Source organism: Meleagris gallopavo, chromosome 1 (genome assembly GCF_905368555.1).
Source record: "Meleagris gallopavo chromosome 1, MGAL_WU_HG_1.1, whole genome shotgun sequence".
In the NCBI taxonomy this organism is placed as follows: Eukaryota; Metazoa; Chordata; class Aves; order Galliformes; family Phasianidae; genus Meleagris; species Meleagris gallopavo.
The window spans coordinates 52,862,906-52,890,266 of NC_139404.1; the positions used below are offsets into that span (position 1 = coordinate 52,862,906).

The window sequence follows — 27,361 nt, forward strand, 5'->3', positions numbered from 1 at the left end:
CATCAAGGATCAGAGAAGCGACACAAAGATGACTGAAAGATGGATTAAAATCTTTCATCGGTGTAACCCAGATGCAGCGCTCTCCTTGACCCTCCACCTCTGGGTTTTGGCCACAACAGCAAATAATTCACAGAACACAGCAGAGTTTACCCACTGTCTCAAAACAGCCACTGTGATCTAGTGAAGAGATGCTGTCTCACTTCTCAGAGGACACGGCACTTGAGCAGGCATCAGCTTGCAGTTCTGGCGGAGGTCTGTTATCTTCCTGCCAAGACTTCCCACAACCCCCACAGTCCCAATTGGGGAAAAAAAAAAAGAAAAAGAAAAAAAAAAAGGTAAAAAGGTGAAAATACTTGAACTGTAAAATCACTAAGGTTGAAAAGACCTCTAAGATCAGCTAGTCCAGGCATCAGCCCATCCCCACCATGCCCACTGACCACGTCCCTCAGTGCCACATCTACACGGTTCTGGAACACCTCCAGGGACAGTGACTCCACCACCTCCCCGGGCAGCCTGTGCCACTGCAGCACCGCTCTTTCGGAGAAGAAATGTTTCCTAATATCCAGCCTGTGCCTTCCCTGGCACAACTGGAGGCCTAATGAAGTTCGCAGGAAGGCACAATGCAGAGGCCTGAGAAAGCAGAGCACCAACCAACCTCTAACATGCCACTACCCAATGAACAGAGAAATCCACTCCCATTATTTTTAATTAATGAGCCATTTTTTTAATTTTTCTGCAGATGGTCCCAACAGTACAGGGAAAAGGCACGAGCCTCCTTGTTAGATTGGTTAAGCTCAAATGCCCTGCATCCACTTTTAACAGAAACTGTTTGCAGCGCTAAATTCCAAGAAAGCCACAATTAATTGTGCTACAGCATCAGTGAACACACTAGTTACACCATTAGAGCCCATTATTTTTCCTCTAAGACATTACAGTGCTGCATTATTGATGCAACAGTCTGGTGTAATGAAGCAGTACTCTGCGTGCCTCCCACTGATCACAGAGCTCACTGTGCTGCAGCGCTGGTGCCAGATTTAGGGAGGGTTTCTTTTTCCAGTAGGTCAAAAATTCCAGAAACAACACAAAAACAGCTGCACAGAAGTGAAACACCTGTCCCTAATCAAGCACAAATGCTTGGGTTTCTATTTGATGTAACTCAAAATTGCATTTATTTCTAAATTCTACTTCTACAACATCATTTGGACAGACTATTTTCAGAAAGACATTCTAGAGAGATTAATCTGGAATGCAGTAAATTATCAAGATGCATATGTAAATAATTCTGTGATGTTAAGGAAAAAAAAGTATATCTAAAGGGTCGACAACAGATAGTTGTAACGCAGAGATCACATATGAAAGCCAGTGTCCAAACTGAAGAAGAAAGCCTACAGAAGCTGTTAGACAGATGTAACAAGTCCAGAATGGTAGATCATCCAATTTTGCATCTCTTACTCATTCATGGAACTATTGAAATGAATGAAGTCGTAGCTGTGAGTCTGTTTGCAGAGTGCCTAGTCAGCAGTGAATGGTTACAAAGCACAGAGGATGGCCAGGAACGCCTGCCATGTGTTGTGCAATTCCTGGGAAGGCTGTCCAAGTGAAGCCTGGGCTAAAACATGAAATAGTACTTCCTCTGCAATATGAGAGAATATTAATATCTTTAGAAATATCCTCCTTCACTTGCATAATCCCAGTCAATTGTTTCCTAGTCCCTTCCTGCAGTACTCAGTTCCTCAAAGCCCCAGTATGTTGCTGAAAGGAGAAGGCTCTTTATAGTTATTTTAAATTTACTCTCAGTTTCATTTAATCTTCTCGCATTCTGCTTCTCTGCAAAATATTAAGCTGTTGATCTGCTTCCGCTCTGCCACTCACTCTTTGTATGGTTCAATCACAGCTTCTCCTGGGTGCCTTCTTTCTGCACCAAATAATGCCACTCCAGTTGACTATCACCGTACTGAAATACTTCCTTTAGGCCCCCAGGCTTCCATTATCTTTTCTGCTGCTTCTCTATTCTTTTCCTTTCTGGAAATGAGGCTACTGAAACTGAACTAATTACTCCAGGCTCAGAGGATGTTTTATGCAGGTGCTGAATTGTTCCCATTTTTCCTCGTGCCAGAGCCAATATTCATGTACTTACTTCAATATCTACAACTATTTCACAGTATATCAGTGTAACACCAGCAGTGATGCAAACCTTTGCTGGGAACATCAGAACCCATCCACATGACTGCTCCTCAAGCCATGATCTACACCAGAAAAACTACTAATTCCTCATTTTCTCAAATCTTTTTCTCTTCATTGCTGTCCTTACCCCAAAAATCTATGTTTCCACTGAATCATAAAATCATTAAGGTTGGAAGAGACCCTAAGATCACCCAGTCCAACCACCAACCCACCCCCACCATGCCCACTAACCATGTCCCTCAGTCCATACGGTTCTTGGACACACCTCCAGGGATGGTGACTCAACCATCTCCCTGGGCAGCCACTGCAGCACCACTCTTTCTGTGAAGAAATTGTTCCAAATATCCAACTTGAACCTCCCCTGGTGCAACCTGAGGCCATTGTCTTCCATCCTATTACTAGAGACCTGGGAGAAGACCCCTTACAGCTCCATTGCCGTTCTCTGGACATACTCCAGGGCCTTGATGTCTTTCTTGTAGTGAGGGGCCCAAAACTGAACACAGTAACAGTGCCAAGTACAGAGGGCCTCCCTAGTCCTGCTGACCATGCTATTTCCATCCACCTCAGAGCCTGTCAGACCAAAAAAAGGCATAAATCCCAATCCTAGAGATTCCAACATGCCATCAACACCTTATCATTCCAGCCAAGGGACATCTCATCACCACTGCTGGGAGTTGCAACACATGTTGCACAAGGTGTTCATGCAGCTCCTTCCCATGTTACAGCAGCCAGATTTACAGCCAGATTTTCAGTTTGGGTGTTGCTGCGCTGTTTGCATGAGAAGCAACTATTAAGCAGGCAGCAGTGCTCCAGTGAAACTCCAAGGAGTCTCAGAGCATAGCCCTAGGTTGTGCAAATTGGTGTCATCTAATCTCAAGGTGACAGTGGTATGGGTAATAGCAGCAGGGCCTCTCCCGAAGAGAAGCTCACCATGGCTCCACTTTCCCAGGTTACCTGCGATAATGGCTAGAGCCTGAGCATTCAGGGCCAACCAAAGCCTTAGAAAACACTTTATGACTCACCGGCTCCTGTATCACACAGGCACAATCTGTAATTAAAGGTGCCTCTGTAGGACAATACACACCCATCTGATAACATCCCTCCAGGACCACATGCCCAGCCACTGGTGGTTCCATCCCCGACCTGTCTTTCCTGTGACCTATCCAGTCAGCAGAGAGGGGCAGAGCCAGCAGACACTGACCTTCCCATCGCCACAGCTCTCCTTGCAGAACCCACCAATTATCCCATGCACACACAGAATCAATGAGCTAAAGAGAGGTGACAGCCTACATCCTTCCTGAAAATCAACGTGACTGTCTGTATGCTTAAGAAGGGTATGCTTTGGTGAGGGTATTTTCTTTTGTTGAGTGTAATCCTACTGTGGAATCATTCAGCCCCCACAGTTAACTGCTGATGTATGCCAGGCAGGCAGCATCACCTACTTATCAACACCGGCTCCCAACTGATGGCTGCAGAAGTTCATTGTCCTTTGCATGAGATGGGTGTTTATCTCATCCCCAAATTGAAACCTGTAAAATGTTTTGAAATTACTCCTGCTTTTTTTAACTCATTCACTCAGCCTGCAAGACTTTGCATTGCTCAGAGCTATCTGATGCACAGGACAATTATTTTAGTGAGCACAGTGGTATAAGAAAGAAGTGATTAAAAGGAAAAACTCAACAGCAAAGCAATAGTGCGTCCCAGCTATTCAGAGGCAAGTTGTTTATGTCCCTTTTTTCCATGTTAAGGGCACGGGGTATTTTGAAAACCCTTCTCCTCACTGAGAGCCTGCCAGATAATTAAACTGAAGCTCTTATTTTTAAAATCTAATTTAGTTTTGAAAACATATGCCGCTGGAACTATTTTTAGGACATTTCCTATGTGGGCCAGCAGAAATAGGCTATAGCCAGTGAGCACGGCGGGCTGCAGGCTGCTCCTGGCACAGCTCGCTTCACAGCCTTCAAGCTGAGCACAACGAACTAGTAAAACAATGAAAAAAATTTCTCCTTTCAAGTTAAGAATAAATACCTACAGTCAGATACTGAAACTGATCTTCAGTTTTGAAAAAGCTTATTTTTAGCAAAACTAAATCTGGGCCTTACAGCTTTGACGCAAGAGTTCCTTTAATTTGTTACCAAATCACTGGAGCTAGCATCAACGGGAGCTTTGCCCAGGAGAGTGCTACAGGATTGGGTTTGGGACTTCATCTGGGGCATCTTCCATCCTGTACTGCTCCATACCAAACATGACCTACAGAAGTGAAAAACCTGCAGCACAAGGATAACTTTTCTGAAGTACTGAGTTTTGTAACTGCTGTTTTATATGCATCAAGCAGCCGAGGCTTCTGACTCTATCCCTAGCATCTTTGTTCACTACAGTGCAACAATGCACAGTGCAACTGTGAAATAATATATGAAGCCTCCATCCAGCATCGCTCATTCTAAAGATTGAGTGAAACTTGTCTCTGTGATATGCTGGCACGCTACAACATAGAATCACGGAATCATTAAGGTTGGAAAGACCACTAGGATCACCTAGTCCAACCACCAGCCCATCCCCACCACGCCCACTGACCACGTCCCTCAGTGCCACACAAGCTCCTGTATTACAGAAATCTTCCCTGTGACCTCCTTTTGGCAGGTACCCATCGAGAGATCCCCTTCAGCTCCCTGCAGGGAAGTCCATCCTTCCCCTCCTTGTGCTCCTTGCTCACTCCCCATCATCTCTGGGCTCTGCAGCCCCAACACTCCCCATGCAGCCAAGCACAATATATTAGCGAAAGCACTACAGCCCAGCAGTGTTTATTCAAGATTACCACAGGGCCAGTGAAACTGGAAGACACTGCGGGATGCAAAGTTTCCTCCAATTATTTGACCATCTCAAAAATGCAAATGCATTCTCCATACCTCCACTGCAATTCCACCTGGGAGCAGTATTTCATAGCACTGCAATTTAAAGGCAGGGTGGTTTTTATTAATTTTAAAGCCTCAGATTCTCACAGGTCCAGGTGCTACCCCACAGCTCTCAAAGACAGAAATCCACTCCTTGAAGAGGCCCCTTTCTGTGATCTCCTCGGGGGTTCCTGCTCGTGAGACTCACTCATGAGACCTTCGTGGTTGTCTGGAGTCAAGTGCTGCTCATACACATGGCCCCAGCAGCATAGGAGCAGGGGATCAGGCTGTGCATGAGCTGACCCAGAGGTACTGCCTGTCCCTCCAGCTTAGCTGAACACAGCGTGGGCTCCTATCTGCTGGCGAGCATCCCACCTCCCACACAGCCGCAGCTCACACCCTCCCCATACTTTCGCTTTCAGCTGCCTTACAACACCCAGGGAACAAAGCTTCTGTCTCTTATGCTTCTACCTCTGGGGATCTTTCAACCTTTCTGCCCCCGTTTACTGGAAATGTTCATTACCGCCTTAAGCACAACTGTAGGACGAGTTCAGTCCTGGTGTGTTACATCAGCAAAATTCCCACCCCTGAAGGCCATGGCCCACCAGCAACAGATAGCCACGCACCACCAAGCAGATCTACACAAGGTCTTCTAGAGAGCCTCTGGGACCAGGAGTTGGTCCCAGCATACTGTACAAATAGGGCACCATTGAACAGCATGGACCCAACTCAACAACGCCTTTCCCACCCTGCCCACCATCAGTTCAGCAGGATTCCATCACCTGTTCCAATGCCCACTGTTTGTAAGAGTGGGCATTTTCTCACTGCTCCTTACTACCAATCCAGCATTATTTAACTCTAAATCAACTGTCAAAGACTTCCCCCCCCCACACACACAAGGGATGCGTCAAGACAAAAGAGTGAATCTTCTTTAAGCTCAATTCTGACCATAGGCAAGAGAAGAGAAAGACCATATGAATGCATCAGACACTACACCTGAGGATGTTTGCCCCAACAGAACTTCTCTCTGCATTTTTTCTAGGTTGGAAGATGGAAGCCCCTCTAGCAACCTCAGCAGAAACCAACTGTAAGCCACACTGTGAAACTTCTGCACCACCCACAAACCACTACAGGAAGGGATGTGACAATTCAAAGGCACCAGCTCAGTATTAGGAATTAAATTAATTAATCAAGACAAGTCTCTGCAGCCCTTGCAAGGCATCTGTACAAAGAGTGCAACCTGTCCATTCTGCTGAATGGATAAACACAAACAGTGGCTCTTAGTACTCTCATGAACACATCCCTCATCCCCGCTACCAAAAGAAGACCATGTCATAGAATCATAGAACCAATAAGGTTGGAAAGACCTACAAGATCACCTGGTCCAACCATCAGCCCACCCTCAACATGCCCACTGACCTCGTCCCTCAGTGCCACATCCACATGGTTCTAGAACACCTCCAGGAATGGTAACTCTACCACCTCCCTGGGCAGCCTGTGCCACTACAGCACCACTCTGAGAATTTTTTCCTAATATCCGTTGATTCATTTCCCTTCAACAGAGGCCACATCTCTTCTGCTTTTAAAGAAGAAAGATTTCTCTTCACGGAAAGCAAAATGAGCAACTGACCACAAGACTCTCCCTCTTCACAGCCTACTGCAGAAGGATTGCTTCATCACCTTCTGGGAAAATAGGAAGCTTATTCATTGACAGAGAAACGTGGCCATACTGAGCTCACTGCTGGAAATTTTTTGTTGTAGGTAGTTCTGGAAGCAAGGACAGATCGAGAGCTGTGCATGAAACTTCAGCTGGCACATAAAAGGAGGCTGTAAGAAAGAAGGGGACAGACTCTTTAGCAGGGTCTGCTGGGATAGGAGAAATGGAAGTGGTTTCAAACTACAAGATGGGAGATTTAGACTGGATTTAAGGAAAAAGTTTTTTACAATAAAGGTAGTGAGGCACTGGTAAAGGCTGCCCAGAGATGAAGTGGGTGCCCCATCCCTGGAAACCCAACCTACATCACATCCAAGGTCAGTGTGGAGGGGCTCTGAGCACCCTGTTAGAGCTGTAGGTGTCCCTGTTCATTGCATGGGAGTTGGACTAGATGGCCTTTAGGGATCCCTTTCATCTCAAATGAGTCTATGATTCTAAATTCCTCTGTAGTGTCTGCACTTTTCAAACTGCCCAATTGCATGCCTCTGACAAAGCAGCTCTAGATTAAGCTGACTGCACAAACTCTGGGGTAATTTTGACTCCATCTGTACGTCTTTAAAAATCTTTAAAATACTTATCAGGTGTATTAAAATTGTAATTACAGATTGACACAGAGATAGTACAGTATATTGTTTTCACTAAGGAAGAAAACAAGGCGAAGAGCAAAAGAAGAAAGCCCTTACTGGTTCCTTTCCCCTTCTGAATTCTCCTGCACCTGGAAGGAAGGAAAACACCTTGCAGACAGTGCCATGAAGGAAATGCTGACACGGAGGGGCTGGTGCACAGCAGTGGTGCCAGGGAAGGATGTGGCAGTGACATGGTCTCACCAGGGAGACAGAGAGAGCAGAGGATGCTGAAACTGAGAGGGCAATGGGAAAGTGGCCAAGCGCTGATGCAAGCCACAAAGATCATATAGGAGTTTCAGAGGGAGGTAATATCGAAAGAATCTTGCCCAGGTGCCTTGCTAACAATAGCAGTGTTGCTGCAAGGTGACAAGCATGCCCTCCTCCACCACCTCCTCCTCACTGTTCTCTTCACCCTCACTACACCAGCAACAGCTATTTTATGTGGAAGCTGCTGGTCTCAGGGAGCAGTTTGAAGGAAGCTCCCCAACTACCTCCAATGCACTGTATTCTTCTGCTGCAGGCTGGAGGAAATAACTCCCAGCAGAAGAGTTAATTCTTAGCACCCACATTTAGGGAACAGGCTCTCTTCCTCTGTGACCCAGTGGAGCACAGCCTTGCCCTTTCCCACTGCCATTGAGAATAAGGCATTGGGAAAGCCATACAGCTTTCCAGAAAAGAGAACCATTTCCCCTTCCAGGATGAGAGAGAAAAGGCGGTGGCATGCTGCTCCTCAGACAGAAAGTCAAGAAACCACTGTGCTGCTCAAGGGACACTGTTGTTCCCCTACCTTGGTTCTGCATCACAACCCTGAAGGCTCGTTTACATCAGAAGCGAAGCGCTATAGCTGCAGCCCTAAAACTCCCTGCTGCCAAGGTACTTTCCAGTATGATAAAGGGAATAATTACATTGACATACATCATCTTTATACTTTAGCACTAAGGCATTCCTAGTAGAATCATTTCTGTTGTGGGTTTTGTTTTTTTTTTTCCAAGCTGCTCTCATTACCGAAACAAATTACGTGAATAAAAATGTCCAGAGGGAAACAGCCCTTCATCAGGCAGTCAGTCAGCAGCCCCCTGCCAGGCCTCCACCTCCAGTCCCAGCCCCGCTCCTCCCACGGCCATGGAAGGCTGCACAGGAGGCTGTCAGTTAAGTAAAACCACATCTCACGCGTTGCACCGCTACCGATGTCAGCGCCTGAAATCAGTTTTAGATGGATTTTTATATCACCCCCAGAGCCATGATAGCATCTCACCACATGGTTCGATTACAACAGAAAGAAGTAACCAACTGACACGGCGCGCTCGCCAGTAAGCGAAGGGAACGGTCCCTGTACACACATGTGTGTATCGGAAGTTAAAAGCATTAACTGACTTGGTTAAGCCATGCTAATACATCAGTCTATCTCATTTGCCTGGAGTCCCGCTAGTTCCCCCGGATGAGGAGAGGCTGAGGTTAAACTGAGGTTAGCTGGCACATGTCAGCCAAGCCTGACCTAATCCTTGGTTTATTCCAACTTGTTGTGACTTTCTCTCTAAATAATATTAAGAATAGGATGAAACCACAGCGCTACAGTTGTGTTCCAAACAACTATTTTTAGGAGCTGTACACAAACAGATGAAGGCTAACTAAGCATGCTGGCCGCTCCACAAAACCCTGCTCTCCTTTCCCCAGCCCTTCCATCCTATCCAAAGGATGTGCACAGATATTCCACACCAACCCCAACCTGAGCACCTCCTTCAGATGCTGAAGTGGGAAGACATGCTCAATGACATCTTTGCAGCAAATAATGAGACCCCTCAAGACTTGGTCAGGAACAGTCTTTTTGCTAAACCCCTGCCCACGGTGGGGTGATGGAGCTAGTGATCTTTGAGGTCCCTTCCAACCCAAGCCATTCTATGACTCTATGAATTTAGACTTTGCCTAATAGCTTTATCATACAGATAACTTCAGCCAGTTGGACTGTCCCTCCAAGCTTTGCCATGGACTTACTCCTGTTTTTTGTGCTGGATCCAAGAGCTGGGGAAACCTCCCCCCCTTCTCAAAGCAGCTCTGAGATCTGGCATAAAAGCAGGGGTTTCAGGAGCAATAGAGAAAAAATAATAATGCAGCTTAAGCCACAGAGGTGCTACTTTTTACTCCTTTTATTGAGTATACAATATTTTGCTCCCTCTATTTCAAGGAAAATAACGCTCCATGTGATTGCTATGGGATGTAAATGTGTACTCCACTGTTCAGACGGAGCTCATAACTGAAACATTTGAGAGCCAATGAAATCCCAAGCGTAAAGTTTTTAATTTTCATTCAAGCATGGCGTTAAAATTCTGGTTGTGCAGGAAAATCAAAATACTACCTCAGAGTGCTTTTGAGGTCTATTCCTTCTGATACAGTAACTAGGATAACTCAGTGGAGATGCCTGCAGCTCGTTCCTGGTGCTACTACCTAATCCTCTTTTCCCATTCCTACTCCCATAGCACAGAAGAGTTGTACAAAAGGCTTGTAAAGGAGATGGGGATTTGGCCTGCAATGCATTAATGAGTGCCACCACCTTTACGGAATCACAGAATGGCCCGGGTTGGAAGGGACCTCAAGGATCATGAATCTCCAGCCCCCCTGCTGCATGCAAGGCCAGCAAGCTCCCCATTTAATACTAGACTGGGCTGCCCAGGGCCCCATCCAATCTGGCCTTGAACACCTCCAGGGACAGGGCATCCACAACCTCTCTGGGCAGCCTGTTCCAGCACCTCACCACTCTCTCTGTAAAGAACTTAATCCATGCACCTTCATCCGTGTACCGCCAGCCGTGCATGAGAAACCATGACCACTCTGCATGACAGCATGGCTCATGCCAAGGCAGCTGCAGGATCTCCACAGATGTACCCATGATAAACGCAGCAGGCTGACGCGCTTACCAAAACAACATCCTCATCTGAAGGCGCATGACCATCATTTATGGGAAGGAGAGGGTTATCTTGCAATACCGATCTTATTCAGCAGCTTCCAAGATGACTGGGTATGATACAAGGGTAAAAAACCTCAGCTGTAACCACTAAGTGCTCAGCACAGCTGACAGGGAAACCCTGTAAGAATAGTTGTGCCTTTCAGATCCTCAGACCACGGGCCCCAATGCCTGCACTCACAGCCTGTATTCAAGCAGCCTCTGACTGCTTCATGCTCCAATCATGTGCTTCTCATACTTGTATCCTGTGATCTTCAAGGACTGCCTATTTCACAGTCCCATCAGAATTCAAGGTATTGAATTTAACCTAGAGATGTTTTTGTGGTTTGACATTTGCCTGGCAGAGATGGCACCACCTCTCCCTACCGAAACTGTGAGCGGAACTATAATAGCTTGGAGGTCTGCTTTTGCCCTGTTTTCCTTTTATGCCCACTCAAAAAATATTGGCTATGGTACCTTTGGAAAAGACTCAACCTGTGACTGTCATCCATTTGTGTCCAATGGACCAAGTCAACCCATTCCAATGTTTGCATGCCCACATGCTACCCAATTCACCAACCCTCCAGGGCACCAGGTCCTGCCTCCTTCCCTGGAACAGTCCATGGAAACATAAGGAGAAGCCAGCTACATACTGTTTCATAGAATCATGTAATCAACAAGGTTGGAGAAGACCTTGAAGACCCTCTAGTCCAACCATCAGCCCATCCCCACCGTGCCCCTAACCATGTCCCTAAGTGTCATATCCACAGTTCTTGAGCACCTCCAGAGATGGTGACCCCACCACCACCCTGGGCAGCCTGTTCGTTGCAGTCTTTCAAGCACTGAGCATAGAGGAAGGATGAACAACTTGTGGTTATGCCACCATATGGAGACGTGGCTTCCAGCTCTTCTAGCAACCTACCACGGATTTCCCAAGAGTTCTGAGCAGGTCAGATAATCTCTCCCATCGGACTTCCCCCCTTTCAAGTGCCTGGGAAGGAAGTTCACAAGCAACCACTGAACACTCAGACATCAGAATGGTGAGGGCTCGATAACCAGATGCCTCTCTCCCCAGTGAAGGGGCAGCACAATGTTTTTAATGACTTACGTCTGCTTTAGCTGCCGAGGAAATACTTGGGTTATGAAGCACAGAATATAAACAGCAATAAAAAATGGCTTTTTTTATAAGAAGGCCTGAATCTGTTTTTCACCTGTAACTCCAAGTACACATAAGAGAATGTCAAATTACATCTCATAAGGAGCTGAAACAGCATTACAGTCATACTGCATGGGAAACGTAATGACACCAGGAGAGAGGCAAAACAAAATGGACAACTTGCTGGAGTCCGGCTCAAACACCTTCAAAAAATGCCATTTGCTCAAGTCAGGGCTGAGATTTGTGCCAGGTAAAGCTGCAACAAAATGGAGACGAAAAGTCTGAATCATGTCCCTGGAGGGAGACGGATGAGGGCAGGCTGAAGTTCACATCAATCCCCCAGGCTGATACAGAGGGTGTCAGAGCTCCGCAAACCAAAATGAACGGCTCAGCGGGAGCCGCTCTGCGATAGGAACTGCCTCGATAGGAGCCGGTGCTGCAACGCCAGAGTGGCAACGCCTGAAACCTGCGGGCAGAGCACCGGGACGGGAGGATAAGAGGCGCTCGGGGAAGGCTGCCCGCCTGCCTGCGGCCACACCACCAAAGCACCGGGGAATCCTGTGGCGAGCGCGTCCCGACGGGACGCTGGGCACGGCCCTGGGGAGGGCATCCTGGGGCAAACGCAGCGGGGACACCGCTATTTAAGCCGGGGGGGAGCGGGGGATTCGCCCCTTTACTTGCACTCAGCATCCTCCCCCTGTGTCTCTGTGGGGAAGGAAGACAATGGCTATGGGCCGTGCTCCGCTGGCACCCCGGCAGGGTTAACCTGCTCTGCGCTTCCAGTTCTCCTCGTTTTCCCGGTTTCTTTTGCTCTGACATTTGCATCTCGGCTTGACAGCTGTTTTGTATGGGAGCCGATGTGCCCGTGCATGCTGATACGTAGGAGAACAACACCAGCTCCGACCGCGGCTCCTGAGCCGGCTGCGGGCTGCCGCCGCGCTCCCCCCTCACCGAGCAGCGTGAGGAACGTCAACTTTTGAATCCTGCTTTACCGAACGGCACTCCTTCGAGGCATCACCCCCCAACCACCCTCTCGCTCGGGAACGAAGATTAAAAAAAAACACAGAAACCCCCGCGAAGTCGGTGCACCGCCGTGTCAAGCTCCGGGTAAACAAGCAGCAACACGCCGGAGATGCGTGCAGAAAGCCCGCGTGCCAGCGCGCAGCGCCCGGCCAAACCGCTGCCTGCCGGGGGAGCAAAGTTTGCTCGCTCCGACCGCTCCGCTGCGCTGCCGCCGTTTCCTGTGGAAAACTCCGAGCTCCCGACGCCGCCCGGCACGGACTCGGCACGGGGCGGCGCGGTGCCGCGGAGCGGCTGACGGCGGGATGCAGACAGGGGCGATACGGCGGCGCCCCTCCCGGCCCCGCTCCCCCCGTCGCTACCCGGCGCAGCAGGTGGCCGCTCGCTCTCACTCACCGCTGGCGTTCTTCCCGCAGATGAGGTGCTGGTAGGGCTGCAGCAGCCCCCACAGCTCGGGGTCGTTGTTGACCGTCTGCTCCAGAGCCTCCAGCGTGAAGCGCGGCCCCTCGGCGCCCTCCTTCTCCCTCTCGGCCGGGCCGGCGGCCGCAGCGGGGGTGGTACGGCCGGGCGGCGGCAGCGGGGCGGAGGGCCCGGCCCCGGCCAGCACCCGTGCGTGGATGTCGCGGAAGAGGCTCTCGGTGCCGGCCGTCAGGTAGATGGCGGCGTGCTCGTGGATGCGCAGGGCCACGCGGCTGTCCACCATCCAGCGGTAGAACTTGCCGACGGAGAAGGCCAGCCCGCAGCGCGCCGACTTGCCGCGGCTGAAGCGGTCCCCTCCGCTGCTGCTCATGTTGTAGAGCGAGAGGGCTCCGAGAGCGGCCGCCGTGCAGCGGGCGGCCAGCGTCCAGCCCAGCACGATCTCCATGGCGCTGCGCACCTCGTGCTTGGTGCACTTGGCGAAGCGCAGGCTGAGGCGCTGAGCCTCGCGGGCGATGCGCACCAGAGCGCGGCTCACCAGCGTGGACAGCCGCGCCGCCGCATCCCGCCCCGCCGCGCCGCCGCCGCCGCCGCCCGGCGCCCGCGGATCCCGGCGCGGCTGCGGCGGCTGCAGCAGCGCCTCCACCTCCTCCAGGCTCCAGGGGACCTCCTCAAGGTCGGGCAGGAGCCGGGAGCAGTGCTGCCCCGCGCAGTCCAGCACCTCGGAGTCTTCCGCTAGGACGGTGTTGACGGTGTCGAAGCTGTTGTGGCGACTGTGCATGGAGTCAGTTAGGTGCGGCCGGCAGCTTCCTCCATAGGGGTACGCGGGGTGCGAATCCGAGCAGCACAGCGACAAGTTGGAGGAGCGCACCGAGTCCGCCGCTCCACCATAGCCGGAGTCCAGCGTCAGGTCTTCCAGCGTCCGCGCCGCCGTCTTACCCCGCCGTGCCATCATCGCCGCGCTTCATGCTGCACCCGCGGGACCCGGGCGGGGTGCGGCGGCCGGTGGGGACGAGGCGGAGCGTCGAGCCCTGCGGGGCAGCCCTCTGCCGTGCTCCCAGCGCCGCCAGCCCGCGGAGTGCTGCTGCTGCTGCTGCTGCTGCTGCTGCTGTTGCTGCTGATGCCGGTGCTGCCCGCACACCGCTGCCTGCCCGGCTCCTGCACTGCGCCGCCGGCCCGACCCGCACCGCAGCGCAGCGCCGGGCGGCGCGGGGGGGGGGGCTGGGTGGGTACATGCAAAGCACCGCCGGACCTCGGCCAATGGGACGGCGTGAAGGGCGGGGGCATGCAAAGCGCCGCGCCCCGCGGCCAATGGGGCGGCGTCTCCGGCCGCCAGGCCCCGCCTCTCAACTCTACCCCTCGCCTCCGCGGGGTGCGGAGCCGCAGCGCGGTGCGGGAGTCGGGCGCTGCCCACGGGACGGAGGCGCGTCCGCCGGCAGCGTTCCTTTGGGACGAGGCGGGAGCCCCGCCGCGCTCCGCTCTGCTACTTTGCAGGTTGTGCTGTGAACGCGCTAACGGCAGCACGCGCACGCAGCCGAAGTGGTCGAGCTGCCTCGGACACTGGTGCCGTAGCGTGATCCTTCTGCAGGACGGCACGGCGGGCATGGCGGTGGCGCGGGCCGGGAGACCCCGCCGTGAGCAAAGCCCTGCGAACGGAGCGGCGGCACCTCGGGGCTGGCACCGCGAGCGCCCCGCAGCAGAGCCCTCTGCTGTCCGCAGCCCCGCAGAGCACTCCGCTCGGCCTCCAGCTGCTCCTACAGTGCCGTTTGCCTGAGTGTGCCCATACGCTTATGCACAGCGCTGTGCCCTCGTGCTCAACCGGGAGTCCAACTCCTGGCTCCATACAGCACCAGCTAAAAATCAGACTCTATGTCTGAGAGCGGTTTCCAAAGTTTCTTGAACTCCGGCACTCGGGGCCGTGCCCACAGCCCTGGGCATTCTGTTCCGTGCCCACCGCCCTCCGGTGCAGACCCTGTCCCTGACCCCCAGCCGCCCCTCCCCTGACACAGCTCCATGCCGTTCCCTCGGGCCCTGTCGCTGTCACACAGAGCAGAGCTCAGAGCTGCCTTCCGCTTCCTGTGAGGAGCTGCAACCGCCATCAGGCCTCCCCTCAGCTCCTCTGCTCTGTGCTGAGCAAACCCGGGGCCCTCAGCCGCTCCCCACGGCCTGGGAATAGGCTTTTGCCTATTTTACCAGACACATCCACCGCAGAGAACGGTTCCTTAAATGCCAGGTAGAGGGTGGTGATTTTCCACTAGTTGGGGCCATGGGCATCATTTATCCATGGACAGAGCAAAGAGCTCAGGCAGGAGCTGATGAAGTACCCGCAGGGGATGATAAGTGCCAGCATGAGCTCTGAAAGAAGTAAATTGAAGCACGGTTTAGGAAGGTGCTCAGGGCAAATTGAAGCAAACAGGAATGAGATGGTGTGGGGAGAGCAGTGAGGGGCGCAGCACTTTCTCGCCTTCCCCAGCCCGTGAGCTGCCTGCAGGCCGCACTGCAGTGGGAGCTGGGGGAGCAGCAGGGCAGGCCCCAGAGCAGGCCGTCCTGTGCCACCGTGTGCCAGATTCCTTCGTTTTTTGTTGGAAACCAAAAGCTGAAGTGAATTCAGGGAGAGCTGACACATTCCTGCTGGCTAAGACCACTGGTAACTATTAAACACGATGATGCACATGTGATCTTCAGCTCAGAAGGTTTCTCAACAGCTGTTTGCCAGAAGTGGGGAGGTGATGCCAGGGGAAAGAGTGTTGTGTGGTCACTCGGTGCCTCGTGGCTCTGCAGCTGGCGGCTGCAAGAGCAGAGACAGTGTTGGGGATGGAGTAAAGGCCCACGAGGCAGCCCCTTGGTTCAAGCCCCTGGTTCTCAGCAAGGCTCAGCCATGATCTCTACACCCATCCTGACAGATTTTATTCTCTCCTTCTGCTGAACCCATGCGTGATGAAGAATTTACAGCTTCCCTGCATGGTCTGTTTCAGAGTCCACTGCTGCCAGGAACAGCCCTCCCAGCACCTGGCCTAAGTTCTTCTTTGCTGTAAATGTAGAGGGTAAAAAGATGCTCCCAAACTTTGTTAGTGGCCTGGACCAACATCACTTCTTCTTAGGCAGCACTGAAAGCAAATAGAGCCAAGCAGGATACATGGAGCTCTCCTCCAGCCAGTGGCTCCGGGTGCTTCTCACGATCCTCTACACCCCTCCCATGCAGCGTAACAGCGTTTGCATGCTTTATGTGCAGTCAGTTCATACATTCATGCTATGTTTTGATCAGAACTAAAGGAAACAGGAATAGCAGGCTTCCCTGAGCACAGAGACAGGGAACGGCAGTGCTCTGCCACTGGGAATTTCCATTCCCACCCGGACACACCAAGACTGCAACAGGGACAAATGTACGGGTAAGCAAGAAAACAATTTCAAGATGAAACACGAAGCAACATATATGCTGGAGATCAGTAGTGACTGCTGCATTGATCTGCGGTAGGGAGGACAGAAATAGTTTAACTCACTCTGCATTTTAAGTGATCGTTTTTCCCCATCTATCCATCACCATCTCTTAATATGTGGCAGTTCAGGACTGACAGAGAGGGGGAAAGCAGCCCCCAGGAGGTTACTTCGTGGGCAGGGGATCCTTCTGGTTCTGCAGGGCCTCTGGAGCCCCCAGCTACACAGAGCCATTGAGATGAGAGGCAGATGCCATGCCCTGGTACTAAGGGGAATTTGCTGTCTTGCAGGCAAACTGCAGAAGAAGCACACAAAGAAGTCATTTTAATACAAAGAGGGTTTTTTTGTTCCAACAACTCATTCCTTAAATAAAGAAAACAAAAACCAGGCATGTATGTTTGGCATAAGATAAGGTTTAAGGAACTGAGCAATATTGTACCATTCTATTTTCTTTGTCCCTAATGCTTGCAACTCCTTTTGCATATTTTCCTCGCAGTTTACTTAAAAACCTGATTACATCTTTTTTTTCTTTTTTTTTTTAACATTACAGCATTCTGTTCTTCTTGAGCAACCAAAAGCATTGCTGAAATGACTGCAAATAAATCAGCCCAAAACAACAAAAGCCTCAAGACTAACAAGAACTGTCCCCAGCAAAGCTCACATTGCTGTCAGCGCTCTTCCATGCAAAGGACTTACATTCCTGCAGCGCACCACCAGGCTCAACAACAAACCATGCCTAGACACATGGGATGGATGAGGGGGTGTTAAAAATGTTTAGATATGTAAATATGACAATCTATTATAGAAACCTCTTTTTGTTTTTGAAGACTTTTTCTTGGATTTTTTTTTTTTTTTTTAAGTTAGTGGTAGGGAGCACCATGCATTAGACCTGACATTGCCCAGCTCTGCCAGAGGTTGTGTCTCATCACCCATTCCATCACACCATAGGCCCTGACGTGCCATGGGATGGCCATGTGGGAGCTCCATGAAGGAGCAGACATCTAACACAAACCCACTGCAGTTTCCAAACAGAACCAGTGTGCTTTCAGGGGTCATAAAGTCATTCGTAAAATCATAGAATCATAGAATCATAGAATGGCCTGGATTGAAAAGGACCACAATGATCATCCAGTTTCAACCCCCTGCTATATGCAGGGTCACCAACCACCAGACCAGGCTGCCCAGAGCCACATCCAGCCTGGCCTTGAATGCCTCCAGAGATGGGGCATCCACAGCCTCCTTGGGCAACCTGTTCCAGTGCATCACCACCCGCTGTGTGAAAAATTTCCTCCTACTATCTAACTTAACCTCCCCATCTCAGTTTAAAACCATTCCTCCTTGTCCTATCACTATCGACCCATGTAAACAGCCGTTTCCCCTCCTGTTCAAAGCTCCCTTAAAGTACTGGAAGGCCACAATGAGGTCTCCCCAGAGCCTTCTCTTCTCCATGCTAAACAAGCCCAGTTCCCTCAACCTTTCTTTAGAGGAGATGTGCTCCAACCTTCTGACCATCTTAGTGGCCCTTCTCACTGCTAACCCCTGGCTTCACATACAGCAAAGGTGTGAGCAAAGCATCAAATATTTGTGGGAAATCACAGCCGCAGTCATCATGAAATCCCCTCTCCCTCTTCCCCTCCTATTGCTGGCAACAGACAAAATATTTACGGTCTGCACAAGGATTACGTTTTATACACCTTGCCCAGCCAGTGACCTATTGGAATTTCATGTACTGTAAGAAATATGAGCCACCAACCTGCCTCTTCAATTTTTATAATTTCAAGTATTTCTTACATTTGCAGCTGCCTAAAGGCTCTGCGAGCACAGAAGGGCCGGAAGCGATGGTTACTTTACCTCACATTTCTCTGATGGCCTGTATTTCACTTTAAAACCTGCCAAAACACCTTTCCCAACAAGCTTTCCTGCTGGATTCCTTGTTGTGCCTTGTGTGGGGCCAGGTGGAAGGGGGTCAATGTCAATACCGTCAGCACAGAAAGCAGGGCTGAGACAGACTCCAGGAGCCCACCCAGTCCTATACATACACAGGTTTATGGAGACAAGACACCTGAGAGGCCCCAGGCAAGTCTCGGTGATGGGATTTCCCAAAATGGAAGGCAGCCAAGGGAGGGATGGCGTAGGCGCTTCCCTTTTGTGCACACTGTTATGTGGTTCTTGGCCAAGAGACTGGGTTTGGAGACAAAGTGCTCCCCATGGTGTGGGCTTGGGGCTGCAGCAGCATCACGTGTCCCTGGGGGCACCTGCAGTCACAGGACTCCTCACAGCCCTGTCCCATTGCAAGCAGCATCTGTCAGGACCCTGTGCTGGGCCTGTGGGCAGTGGGATCCTCCTCCCAGCCCCATGGCTGCTACGGGGCTCATGGAGGTTGGCAGAGCACTTTGAGTCTCCTCACTTCTGTTTTCCAGCTGCAAAATGGCAGTAATTATGTTGGCCTGCTCTATAAAATGCCTTACAAACGCAATGCAACAGCTAAGTACTATCACGATTATGTGTAAAATAATCCATTATAGCCTATGGATGCTGGAGAAGGAATGAATGGTGTCTGGAGTCCACATAAACACTGTGCTAGATCAACGCAGGCAATATGACAGTGATGATCTGGTCCTTAGTGTATGTTCTCACAAATCCACATGGGGTTGAAAAATCCAAACATATCTCTTGGCTGACAACTGACTAAAGCTATGTCGCAGGGAGGAAGAAAACCTAACACCATTGCACATACCAAACTACATATTTCCTGCTTTGATCACAGAATGAAGAATGTTTTTTTGGCCAAGATTTCTGCATATGAGGAGAATTGTTTTCGGTTCGTTTTTGGGGTTATTTTTGCAGATCAGACATCTGAGTTTGATATGAAGGAGGTACCCTACCAGATCATGTAAATGTTTAACACTCTGTTGAAGTGAGGCACTTATCAGCTTTAAAAATTAAAAACTGTCTGGGAACAAACGTACTTTTGCTGACAATGGGAAAGAAACCTCCTGACCTAACCTCCACGCAAGCTCAGGCCAACATCTCCTGTACTCCAGCTACCAGGCAAACCTGAGAACTAACTTAAGGTTCTTCTACGGAAGCTCCAGAAGGAACTAGTTTAATTTCACTCTGCACTAAAAGCCAGCCCGAAGGCATCTAGCACTTTGTGGTCGAGGAACTGCCTGCTTCCAGCTCCCTCTTGACACCCTGCTCATCACCCAGCACAACTGACTAAATAATCAGAAGAGCTGCCCACAACAGCAAAACTCGCTTAGCACACTCAGACTGAAACACACGGATTTCATAGATTCACAGAATCATTAAGGTTGGAAAAGACCACTAAGATCACCTAGTTCACCACCAGCCCATGCCCACTGACGATGTCCTCAGTGCCACATCCACACGGTTCTGGAACACCTCCAGGGCTGGTGACTGCACCACCTCCCTGGGCAGCCTGTGCCACTGCAGCACCACTCCTTCTGAGAAGAAATTTTCTCTAATGTTCAACCTTTCTTTCCTGCAATGCCACAACCTGCACATTTTTATAATGAGGACAAACAACAGAGATGCTTCTCTCACTCACGAGTGCACACAAAGCTGTGTGCCCTGGGCATCAGCCTCTGCCCATCTCCCATCTACAGACACAGAGCTGCAGGGATTGTAGGTGCTACCCTGCCTTTTTCAAAGTCATACAGACAAAAAGGAGGGGAATAGGCTTATACAGAGATTTTTTTTCTATAGAAACTACTGGAGAAGCTGGCTCCACAGCCCCCATGGCCGCAGGATGCTGTGTCACCTGCGCTGTGCTACTGGCGGAGGCATCCAGACAAACATGGAGGAGATGGACCCCACAGGGCCACTATCTCTATGGTACCTCAACAGTAGTGCTGCCCAGGGCATTTCAGTGTCTGGGAGACTTCTCCAGAGTGGAAGTTTTCCCTGGAGGTGTTCAAGAACCATGTGGATGTGACACAGAGGGATACAGTTAGTGGGCATGGTGGGGATGGGTTGATGGTTGGACTTAGTGGTCTTTTCCTACCTTAATAACTCTATGATCCGATGATTCTACTCTGAGTGGCAGAGAACAGTACCTAGATTATCTCCTAATTAGAAACAGAAACTTCATTTTAACACAATACTTTCCTTCCTTGTACACTACATATGAAGCCACATGACGTATCCCTTGAGGACATCGTCCTGGTACATTCACATTTTTCAATGGAAAAATACTCCAGCAACACGCTAGCGAGTGGAAAAGCTTTACATTTAAATAAGGCTTGAGACTGCAATAAGGCACTGCCTCGTATAGAACAAGTACAGCCTGATCATCCTCCTAAACAATGGGGGAAGGGGGATAAAAGTCAAGGATTCAAATTTACAATGGTGTGACCCAAAACCACCTGAGATTTTGTAAATATTTCTTCTCCCCTCAGGTCTGGGTATTCACATATTCCCCTTGATCTCTGTCTTAAGAATCCAGTTCCTCCAAGGGGGAGAGAAAGGTGCACAGTATTGGGCAGTTGGAGTTTGCTGTGTAGCTGAGCAGCTCTGCATAACAAACGCGTTCAGCTCCCGCTCAGGATGTGCAGAGCTCATTTATAAATCTTTTGCCAGACTCCAAGTTGCTTGTTTGAAAAAGAGATGACATTTATTCAGTTGGTAAAATAATCCACCAGCACATAAAGTGTCCCTTTCAATGCCTCTGAAAGAAAGCCCAATATACACATTCTTACTGCTATAAAATCTTTGCAGCAGTCACTGGCAAAAGTATTTGGAAAGGATTTCAGAACATCCATATCAGCAAGATGCAAATGCAAGGGTTTTGTTTACATGGCCCAGACTGTGCAGGATAGCTGTCGCATAAAGGAGTGGTGAAAGGGCCATTGGTTACGTGTTGGAAAACAAACGTGTGAGCAGCAGTGCCAGAGACAGTGCTGCACATGGATGTGGCCTGGGAGGAGGGCAGGGAAACACCCACTGAATGCACAAACCTGTCCTGTTGTCAAACACAACCTGCAAAGTCGAATGTGCTATGGAGGAGGATTTCATTTCAAGGCTGGTTGTGGTTCAATATGCTAGTGAACAGGCAGAATAAACAGTGTAATTGCACATCTTTTATTATTTTATTATGCAACGGCCTGGACCTTACATTTCCAAAATTTAAATGCCTGAGCACTCACCTTGAGACAGCAAAGAAGAGCTGAATTTTCAGTTTCCTCAGCATCTATTGGCTGGTCCCTCTGAAAATCATTTCATAGAACAGTTAAAGTTGGAAGAGACCTCTAAATCCAACTGCCAGCCCATCCCCACCATGCCCAGTGACCACGTCCCTCAGTGCCACATCCACACGGTTCTGGAACACCTCCAGGGACGGTGACTGCACCACCTCCCTGGGCAGCCTGTGCAACTGCATCACCACTCTTTCTGGGAGGAAATTCTTCCTAATATCCAACCTGACCCTCCCCTGGTGAAAGTTGAAGCCATTACTTCTCATTCTATCTCTGTGATCTAGGAGAAGAGGCCAACATCCACTTGCCACAACCTCCTTTCAGGTTGTTGTGGAGAGCACATTATAGAAATGTCCTCTGAGACTCTTCCAAAATGAATGCACATGGAAGCCTGGAAGCAAGCAGTTTAACAAATTCAAAAAATGGCTAAGCGATTTCCCCCAGCCTGGTAGTGCTACAGGATCACTCCTATTTTTGTGAGGTTGACAGGAATATTGTTAAGTCTCATCCTTCGCTGAGGTTTTGCCCTCATCCAATTTGTACTGAGGCAAAGAGCACTCAGCAAGGCTTTCTTCACCATCCACCATTTGGTACTTGCCTCAGGTCTGGATTTCACATACTGACTGCCATCTTCCACCAATGTCTACAACACATTTTGCCTGCTATACAAATATATATATATTCCCCATTTTTCTGTTGTCCTTTTCATGAGGAAACCAAACCAAAAGCCATAGTCAAAGCAGCACTGACCTTCCCGGTAGTTCCATCCTGCACTGCAACCAAGGCTCTTGTGTACTTTTCCCTTTAGTACAGTGTCCCACCACCAACACACCTACCTTCTGCCCAGGAGGCTGCAGCTAATTCCCAACGCGTCCACATGAGACAGCAGCAAATATTGCTCCTGACAGGGTTATTACTTTGTACTTTGGATGCTGAAACACTGAGAAAAATTGTTCTAATTTCAGAGTTTATTCAGATGGTACAACAACGCTGTTCATCTTTAGTTACTCTGCTTCCACAAGCAAGCAATGCTGCGTTCTGCCATTAATCTGCTGTGACAGAGCTGCTTTGCTGCCCACATTGAGAGCATCTGTACGAGAGGAGGAACAGATGATCAAACCACACACACAATCCGACTCCAGGGCTGAAATTCAGAGTAGTCCTTCCAATGAAACTTGAAAGGTTTGGAAATAGTTGACGTTTTTATAATGTGCTAATGATAAGACAAAAATCCCATGAAAGCTTCTCGGTGCAAGAGTACATGGAGGAATGCTGCAAGTCATCATACACTACCATTATAGAGTATCCATAAAGGGTCCAGCTGCTGAGAGCTGAAGTAGAGACAGAGAACTTTTTCTCCCTAAATACTTTTGAGTTTAGCAAATGCTGTCTCCAGCTTATCCAGATGCTGTAGGCAAACAGAGCAGGGCAAAAAATAGATCTTCAGTTTGATGCCAGTTCTAAGATAATAATAAAAAAAAAGAGAGAATGAGTAGAGGATGGAGCAAACATTTTGCTTGGTTGCAACACTTTGGCTTTGAGCCTTTTAAAATTTCCAAAATGAACCTGAAGCCTTTCAAAACAAAGTTGTGGCAAATCAGAAGATGTCGAAAGGAGTGTTTCTTCTGCTTTGAAGTTTGGGTGCTTCTTTTCTCCATTTCTTTTTGCATATGAACAACTTCACTAAACTGACATTTCAGTTTCACAAAGTGACATTTTCTTTCCAAGAAAACGTTTGGCCAAAAAAATGTCATCTCTGTGCAGCAAGCAGATACAAAGAGAAAGCTCTCTAATTGACATCCCTTAGAGCAGCTCCAACACATCCCCAAAAGAAAAAATGAGACATGAAACCTCAAAACCGTAACTTTGGTCAATGTTAAGCACATGTAGCTCATGTGAAGTAATGCAGACAGCTTTAAGAGCTCATAGGAGCTTCTGACTGCCGGCACCCTCTTGCTGAGCTGGAGTGGATAACCACCATGCTGCAGAAGGTGAATTCAAATTAAAGCGATGTGAAGATGAGTTTGTACAGATCCTCCCTTTTGAGAAAGAAGCCTTTTGTTGGAACACCTCAGCAAGGAGATCTGGCATCCAGATGGACACAACAGCTCCAAGGGTGAAGTCTATCCCCAGCCCTTCTCACCTGCCCTGCCCTCTGAGCCTAGCAGAGCTGGGATGGGCTCACAGGGCTGCACCTCACCTAATGGGAAAAGCCAGGGATGTCCCCACCAAGGAGGGCGCCAAGGTCCAGGTAATTGCAGGACTGTGTGGCTCTAGCTGTGGGCAGGGATCTGGTCCAGCCCATGTGACGCTCCCAGGGCTGCCATACTGTGCTGCTGACATGCTCTGCAATGTCTGTTTCCAGTGTAACAGCCCTGAAAGCAGCCATGCCACTCTGTTTGAAACTAAAGAGGAAACGGCAAGGCTTTGAAGTCAGAAGGTGTATAATGAATTCGACAAAACTTTGTATTTCAAAGCCGGTTCTATTTGCAGAAGCCATCTGCCCTGAGAAAAGCTCGAACATGCACCTCTGACAGGAGTCAAAAGAGTGGAGGGAAACAGATCTCGCCGAGGATGCTTCACATCACCTGTTCCCACAGCATCCAAAATGCCACTTTGTAGTGCAGCAGCTTCCATCCTTATATCAATTACAACGTTCACTTCCAGCTCCTGGAGGTCACTGGCATTTGAAGCCACTGTCCAGTTCAGTAGCTCCCAGCACTTTCTAATGAGATATGCCAAGAAGACATCACTGCTTGTCCCTCCTAATAATAACTACAAGCTTTCTAGATCTTCCCTGAAGCCACTGCCTTTTTTATCCCCTTGTTGAGGTTTATTGATCTCCCTCTCTCCCTTTCCCTGTGCTCAGTTTCTAAACCATATGCTGAACCACGGCCCCAGAGATGGCTCCATCCAGGGGGACAAGACATAGCACAGCATGCAGGGAGGAGCAGAGCCCAGGAGCCAGGTTATCAAAGAAAGCAATGAATGCATCCCCCCCGTGGGGCACAGCCACCCACCCCTCACTGGGACACCCAGCAGCCATACCGCTCTGTGGCGTGCAGCAAGGACTTGTGCTTCTGCAGCGAGGTGAGGAAAGAGGCCTCATGAAAAGCTCAGAACAACTCTGTTTAAGAATTCCCTCTGATTTTACTAGCCTTTTGTACAGCTCATAAGAGCCATTAAAATTCTGTCTGATAACTGCTTCCTGAGAGACGGGAGCTGGACCGTACCACAGAAGTGCCATGCTCTACCAATAGTCCTCCTGGCATAAAACACACCATTAAATAATAAGCCTGTTTTTATTAGAAATCAGCTTAAAAGCAGCTTCCTCTTATTCCTGAAATCTTGTCTCTCTTGTATGAGATACAGCCCATGGTGAATGTATATGGATCTCACTGCTCCAAGATTTCACTGCGTAGTAATATTTAATGTTTGCAGCTTTAAAACATTTCTGCCAAAGAGTTATTTCTTCATCCGTGTTTGCTCAAGCAGTATTAGCTCTTGCCTACATGGGCTCATGCTCCAGCTTTGCTGGTGCAGCAGCATGGGATGGGGAAGCAGCCTCTTGCCCTGAAGCAGCACAACAGGAGCCCTGCTAGGAAAGGCTCTGTGGCACACAGAAAGGAAGTGCAATATATTTTCCTGTTGGCATTGAAACAGCAGCTTTTAGCCCACCTTTTTACACCACCGTGTCAGTGCAAAAGGCTGTTTTGCTGTGTGCATGGATGCAGGTCCTCCTGGCTGCAACTCAGGGATGCTTCGGAGCCCCTGGGCCACATGCCATGCAGACACATGCCAAGGTCCCAGACACATTTATAACCCTGCAACAGAAATGAGATTGCTGGCGCTGGAACACAGTCCCATCTCTGATCTTACAAAGCTAATAATTAAAAGAAAAGAAACCAGTGCCTGCACGCAGAAAGAAGCTCAGACTGGATCCTTCCTGCATTAGCACAGGAGCCCAGGCTCCACATGAGCCACATAGCACCTTCTCCAGCCAGCGTGTGCCAGGGTAATTGTGCACACCGAGGCTCAGCAGCTCCCCACAGCCACACAGCCTGCACACCCATCAGGCCGGAGCACCTGCCGGGGGGTGTAGACAACCTGCTCTATTGCTGCTGACACCCACCACTCATACTGCAGCCAGAAGAGGCTGCTTAATGTGGTGTCAACCCATCTTTTTCAACTTCAAATCTTTGGACGGTGTTTTCTTCTTGTTGTTATTTTTTGGGGCTAATTTACAATCTGGATGTCTTCCCACAGCAGGTTATCTCCTGCCCGTGTCCAGGCCAGCTGCTGCCTTCAGAGGCACTGTGCAGCCAGATGGACAGACACAGGCACACGTCTGTGTACCAGCACCACTCCTTGTGAAGGGTAAGGGAAGGATATGGCCAATAGCAGTGGCTGGGTTTTTCCACGTTTTCTCTTTTGCAATATTATGCAATATTCCAAACTGAGCAGTTTTTGTTCTTTTCCTTCTCAGAAACAGACGGAAGAGGCTGGCGGAGCAAGCTGCTGCCTAAGCTGTCATTGCTTAGGTGAGTGGATTGCTAAGTTTCAACGCACTGAGTTTGGCACTAGACGTAACCTGAAAAGAGATGCTTTCTGGCCCCCAAAACATATATGGCCGGATGGAAGAGGGAGTAGGAGTTGGAAGTTGGAACAGTGTTCAGGCTTTGTGCAGCAACCCTGCTGCTGAATAGAGCAGCAACCTGGGGCTCAATACTCTGAGCCCAGCCCATGGCTGCAAGGGACACAGGGAGAAGATGCCTCACCATGATGCAGCCCGAATTGTTGGATCTGGCACCCGTGGTGAAACAACAGCCAAATTATTTGCATTCCAGCAGCCTACAACCGACGCATTAATATCTACCAGCAGTGCCTATGCATCAGCTTGTTGAAACTCAGACCATTTCTCTCTCACACCAAGAGGAGGAGGTCAGCACAGACAACTCAGTCCAGGCTTGGCACTGCTGTGAAGGCTATTGCAGAGCTCAGCTCTCGCTTGCTCCAGGAGGTCTGGGGAAGCAGGAGCAGAACTCTGCTCCAGCACAATCTGGCATTTAAATGGCACTGTACTTTAGAAGTGCCTGTGATAAAACAGCACCTTCTTGCTGAGAAGATGCACTCCCAGCAAGGATCAGGGTTGCATCTGCTGATTTTAATGACAGAAAATGAGCTTGTGACATATTACTAGTGCTATCATTGTAGCACTAATGTGGCCAAGAGATAATTAATGGAAGATGTCTGGTTGAGTCCCTCGTGCCTCTCTCAAAGTCTCAGCCTGTAATTGGTACATTGGCTCTTGCAAAACAAACTGCACTCCTGATACAGCTCAGAAATAGAAACACAGCCCTCTGAAAGAGATGCTTTACTTTAGGAAGTAGCCTTCTAATAAAGTGATTTGAAAATGAAGAGCGTTCTCTGTGCCTGGATGCTGGTGCTGCTCCTCTCTTCAGTGCTGTGCTATATGCCCCCCCACAGTTTCCCTGCCATGGCTCGGTGTTATGCAGCTAGTGACTTCTGATGACACATTTTGATGCATTCAGCCCAACCACACACCAGCATGAACCAGAGATCACCATATTTCTGGCTGTTGAACCAGAGTAAACGTGGCCCTGTGCCCAGACAGTGTTGGCGGTGGCTGGAAAGCCAAGACTGGGTGTCTAACAAGAAACTGGGAAAAATCTGCTCCTCTGAAGGCGTGGGGCAGGAGCCCTCTGCCATCACTAAGGGCATTCCCATACCACCCTTTTGGTGT

At 49.5% G+C, this 27,361-nt stretch overlaps 1 protein-coding gene across 3 annotated transcripts in view; it reads right to left on the reverse strand.

Annotated features, from left to right (window-relative positions):
• Positions 1 to 14,123, reverse strand: part of ABTB3 (ankyrin repeat and BTB domain containing 3) — a 167,841-nt gene extending 153,718 nt beyond the window's left edge. Inside the window, exon 1 of one of the 3 annotated variants that reach the window (XM_085227593.1) lies at positions 12,926 to 14,123. In XM_085227593.1, the coding sequence (XP_085083719.1) occupies positions 12,926 to 13,901 (976 nt within the window). In that variant the 5' untranslated portion in view covers positions 13,902 to 14,123. The remainder of the gene's footprint in view (positions 1 to 12,925) is intronic. The other 2 variants (XM_085227582.1, XM_085227591.1) reach the window with 2 other exon arrangements.
• Positions 14,124 to 27,361: the final 13,238 nt, after the last annotated feature.